General features: G+C 34.4%; 1 protein-coding gene across 1 annotated transcript; it reads left to right on the forward strand.

The window, feature by feature from the left end:
- Positions 1-1,024: 1,024 nt before the first annotated feature.
- On the forward strand, positions 1,025-4,816 carry LOC131651217 (putative disease resistance protein RGA3). Its single transcript, XM_058920884.1, has one exon. It carries the CDS (start codon positions 1,176-1,178, stop codon positions 4,224-4,226), a length of 3,051 nt encoding a protein of 1,016 aa, XP_058776867.1. The 5' UTR covers positions 1,025-1,175; the 3' UTR covers positions 4,227-4,816.
- The last annotated feature ends 383 nt before the right edge of the window (positions 4,817-5,199 follow it).

Below are 5,199 nucleotides of genomic sequence, written 5' to 3' on the forward strand. Positions count from 1 at the left end.
ACCATTCTTTAAATATATGGAATGAATAGCAGAGTGCAGAATGTATATTTGTTTGTCATTCATCTCACTTAAAGGCTTTCTAGATGCTGCACTGCCCAAAATTAAAAAAGAAATATCATTCGCATTTCATTTTTAATACTTTTTGCTAGTAAAAATAGAGAGAGAACATTCTCCGGAAAATGTTTGAAATATGTAAAGAAGTAGTGATTCATACTCCCTCCGTCTCATAATAAGTGTCTCATTTGCACTTTTTTCATGTCTCAAAATAAATGTCCCTTTAGAAAACCAATGCAACATTTATTATTTTTTTCCACTACTATACCCCTATTTATTAACTTTCACGTTTTTCAACTACTCTACTACCTATAAGAAATAAATGTAATTTAGTAAATGAGATTAACTTTATCATCAAAACCAACATATCCAATCATTTTCTTAAGAACCGCACAAAACTCAAATTGGACACTTATTATGAGACGGAGGGAGTAACTTACTAAAATACATTTATTACATAGATCAATTGATAAAACTATAATTTTAAAATTATAAAACATACCAAATGTTTGATCGACAAATAGTAAAAATCTTGTACTATACCATTTTGTTTTTGTTGATACCGTTGATTTTTTGAAAAAAGTGATGAAGATAAATGATATGTACTTTTTAAATAAATCATCAATATACAACACTTTTCTGATTTTTTTATTTTTTTTTGAAATAAATAAAGTTGCAACGAATTGTTATAATTAATATAATCAACTTAACATAAATAATCAAATATTAAACATTGCTTTCCAATTTTAATGCCAGTTATGCCCCTTGTTTTGGACTGAGCAATAGAAACCATAAAATTGGAAGCAGCCCTGTCATAGAGGCCAATAGGAAACAGACACTTAATCCTACTCAATAATGTCGGTATTGATTGAAGTTTCAGCCTTGTTTCTCTTTTTTTTACACGTCATTTTCTTCTTTCTGTTTGTTTCTCTGAAATTTCAGTCAAACAACTTTTGTAAAGTCACATTAATCATATTGGGTGGAATGTTGACTTGACAAAGTCTATCCCAAAACATCTCCTACCACTCACTCACTCACTCCTTAATACATCTTCATTTCTCAACCAAAAACAAACAAGCTTTTTCTCGCGTTTACATTCTTTTGAGTTAGAAATTTGAAAGATGACTGAGGCTGTGCTTGAACTTGTGCTTCACAATTTGAACTCACTCGTTCAGAAGGAGATTGGCTTATTTCTTGGTTTTGATCAAGACTTTAATAGTCTTTCCAGCTTGCTGACAACAATCAAGGCTACTCTTGAAGATGCTGAGGAGAAACAATTCACTGACAGAGCAATCAAGGATTGGCTGCTTAAGCTCAAAGATGCTGCTTACGTCCTCGACGACATCTTGGACGAGTGTGCCACTCAAGTGCTGGAGATGGAGTCTAAAGGACTGTCGCACAAGGTACAAAGCTCTTTATTATTCTCTTTTCATCCAAAGCATGTTGCTTTCCGTTACAAAATTGCTAAGAAAATGAAGAACATAAGAGAGAGATTAGATGAAATTGCTGAAGAAAGGACCAAATTTCATTTGACTGAGATTGTTAGAGAGAAGAAAAGCGGAGTCCTTGACTGGCGCCAAACAACTTCAATCATTACTCAACCTCAAGTCTATGGAAGAGATGAAGATAAGGATAGAATTATAGACTTTTTGGTCGGTGATGCTTCAAGTGTCGAGGATTTAACTGTTTATCCAATAGTTGGTCTTGGTGGACTTGGAAAAACAACACTTGCCCAAGTTATATTCAATCATGACAACGTAGTCAGTCATTTTGAGCTGAGAATCTGGGTATGTGTTTCTGAAGATTTTAGTTTGAAGAGAATGACAAAAGCCATCATTGAATCAGCAACTGGCCATGCTTGTGCAGAACTAGATCTAGAGCCATTACAAAGAAAACTTCTAGATTTTCTAAAAGGAAAAAGGTATTTGCTAGTGCTGGATGATGTATGGGATGATGAGCAAGAGAATTGGCAGAGGTTGAAATCTGTATTGGCATGTGGGGGAAAAGGCACATCAATTTTGGTCACCACTCGTCTTGTAAAGGTTGCAGCAATCATGGGAACAATACCCCCTCATGATTTATCTACGCTATCAGACACCGATTGTTGGCAATTATTGAAACAAAGAGCCTTTGGACCAAATGAGGAAGAGAGTGACGAACTTGTGGTCATAGGAAAGGAGATAGTAAAGAAGTGTGGGGGAGTGCCTCTTGCGGCAATGGCATTAGGAAGTTTCTTGCGTTTCAAAAGAGAGAAAATAGAGTGGCTCAATGTCAAGGAAAGCAAGCTATGGAATTTACAAGGTGAAGATCATGTCATGTCTGCCTTAAGATTAAGCTACTTGAATTTGCCAGTAAAATTGAGACCTTGTTTTGCCTTGTGCGCACTGTTTCCCAAAGATGAAATAATAAACAAGAAGTTTTTGATTGATCTTTGGATGGCTAATGGGTTCATTTCATCCAATGCAATGCTGGAAGCAGAAGATATCGGGAATGAGGTGTGGAATGAGTTATATTGGAGATCATTTTTTCAAGATATACAGAAAGATGATGTTGGTGAAATTAAAAATTTTAAAATGCACGACCTTGTTCATGATCTTGCTCAATCTATTGCAGAAGACGTTAGTTGTTGCGTTACGGAAACAAGCCTATCTAAAAGAATCCACCACCTCTCGATTTATAGTTGGAAATCATTGGGGTTAGTCAGTTCAATACAGTTGCATGGAATCGAAGCATTGAGGACCTTTTTAATGCGTCAATACAATTGTTCACCACCTCAAGTACTAAAAGGTTATTCTTTACGAGTACTTGACCTCCAACAAATGAAAGAGTTGCCGTCTTCGATTTGTCGTTTAAAACATCTAAGATACTTAAATCTTTCTTATGGAGAATTCAAAACTCTTCCAGAATCCTTATGCAAGTTACGGAATTTGCAGATTTTAAAGTTAGATTCTTGTCAAAGCCTCCAAAGGCTGCCGTATGGGTTGGTACAGCTGAAAGCTCTACAACATCTATCTTTGAAGTACTGTAACTCACTAACAAGCTTGCCTCCACATTTAAGGAAATTGGCTTCCCTAAAAACTTTAAGCAGGTATGTTGTTGGCAAGAAAAAAGGGTTTCTGTTGGCAGAACTAGGACAAATGAACCTTGAAGGATACCTTTTCATTAAACACTTGGAGAGAGTTAAAAGTGTGATGAATGCCCAAGAAGCTAATATGTTGAGAAAGCGCCTGAACAGATTGCAATTGTCATGGGAGATAAATGAAGAGTCCCAATTACAAAAAAATGTTGAGGAGATTCTTGAAGTGCTTCAACCTCAAACACGGCAACTTGAGTTTCTGACAGTGGTAGGATATACAGGTGCCTATTTTCCACAATGGATGTCTAGTTCTTCTCTAAATTTTTTAACTAGGTTAGTTCTCATTGATTGCAAAAGATGTTTACACCTTCCACACTTGGGGAAACTTTCTTCTCTACAGAATTTAGTAGTATGTAACATGAGTCATGTAAAATACCTATATGAAGAATCATGGAATGGTGGAGTTGCAAGAGGTTTCACAAAACTAGAATATTTGAGACTAGAGGAGTTACCAAACCTGGTGAGGTTATCAAGGGAGGAGGATATAGATAACATGTTTCCGTGCCTTTCAATATTTGAAATTGTCAACTGTCCTATACTGTTGGAATTACCTTGCCTTCCATCTCTCAGTGATTTGTATGTAGGAGGGAAATGCAGCCAACATTTACTAAGTTCAATTCATAAACATCATACTCTTGAAATCCTTCGGTTCAGCAATAATGAAGAGCTAAGTTTCTTTCCAGATGGGATGCTAAGAGACCTCACTTGTCTAAAGAATCTTGATATCTATGACCTTTCCAAACTGGAGCAGCTCCCAGATGAAGTATTACATGGGTCTGCACTTCAATATCTATCATTGAGTAATCTTCCAAACCTAGCATCCATACCTGACTGGATAGGAAACCTAGGCTTGCTTCACAAATTGGAGGTTTCTAATTGTCTAAAGCTGACATGTCTTCCCATGAGCATTCAACGCCTTACTAGTCTGAAAACTTTGGAAATTCATGGCTGCAGTGACTTAGGGAAACGATGTAAAGAGAACACTGGTGAGGATTGGCATAAAATAGCTCACATCCAATTCATTCATGTTGAATAAGAGATTTAGTTTTTTTTTTTATATAAAACAATTTGTTAGTTTTTAAATTTTGAAAATAATCAATTTTATTTTATTACTTAAATAGCATATTAGATTGAGATTTTAAAATACTTTTTGTTGATAACAGAGATGTGATATTCAATCACAATTTTTATAAAACTCAAATAAATGTTATGGTAGTTATAATTGTTTCCAGTTGACCAAAATAGTATACATTGCTTAAGAATCATTTCTAATGACGGTTCTCACATAACAACAGACATTACACCATAAACTTGAGTTCAATTGGAATATGTTAGATTTAGTGTTTGGGATTTGGTGCAAAACATGATCAAGACAAAGGTAAAAATTGTGATAAAAAATTTTCATTAAATAAAATTAATCATTATCATTGCTTAAATAAATATTTTAAAAATCTCTCCAACAGAACATGTCCATTAACCTCGCCCCTTAACCTCGACTAGAAGATAACTATTCTATCTATCAAAAATAAGTTTCACATTACTTAAAAATTGAGGCCGATGATTAAAACAATAATAAATCTATTAATTTTAATGAATTCTTCTATGAAATGAATTTTAAATAAAAGAAATACAAGTACCGATTTTTTTAATTCAAATTTATGTGACTTTTTCAAAAAAATTTACTCAAATTTGTGTGATTTTTTCAAACTCTCTAAAACCCTTTTTTAGACAATCTCTTAGGGTGTGCTTGGTTTGGGGTAGATGGAGGGGAGGGGATGGGAGGGGAGGGGAAATTTCTAACCAAATATGTTTGGTTCAAATTTTAGGAGGAAAAAGGAGGGGAGGGGAGCAAAATTCTTCTAAACCACACTTTTTGCGTCTCTCTAAATTAGAGGGATTTGGAGGGGAGGGGAGGGAATCTCAATTTTAATATGTAAAAAATTATTATAGTTACTAAAATATCCTCAATTTAATTTTAATATTTCAAAATTTTTTTTTTTTCATGTTAC

Source organism: Vicia villosa, linkage group LG2 (genome assembly GCF_029867415.1).
Source record: "Vicia villosa cultivar HV-30 ecotype Madison, WI linkage group LG2, Vvil1.0, whole genome shotgun sequence".
Lineage (NCBI taxonomy): Eukaryota > Viridiplantae > Streptophyta > Magnoliopsida > Fabales > Fabaceae > Vicia > Vicia villosa.

Coding starts and splice junctions, on each gene's coding strand:
- LOC131651217 (XM_058920884.1), top strand. CDS start 1,176: ATGACTGAGGCTGTGCTTGAACTTGTGCTTCACAATTTGAACTCACTC.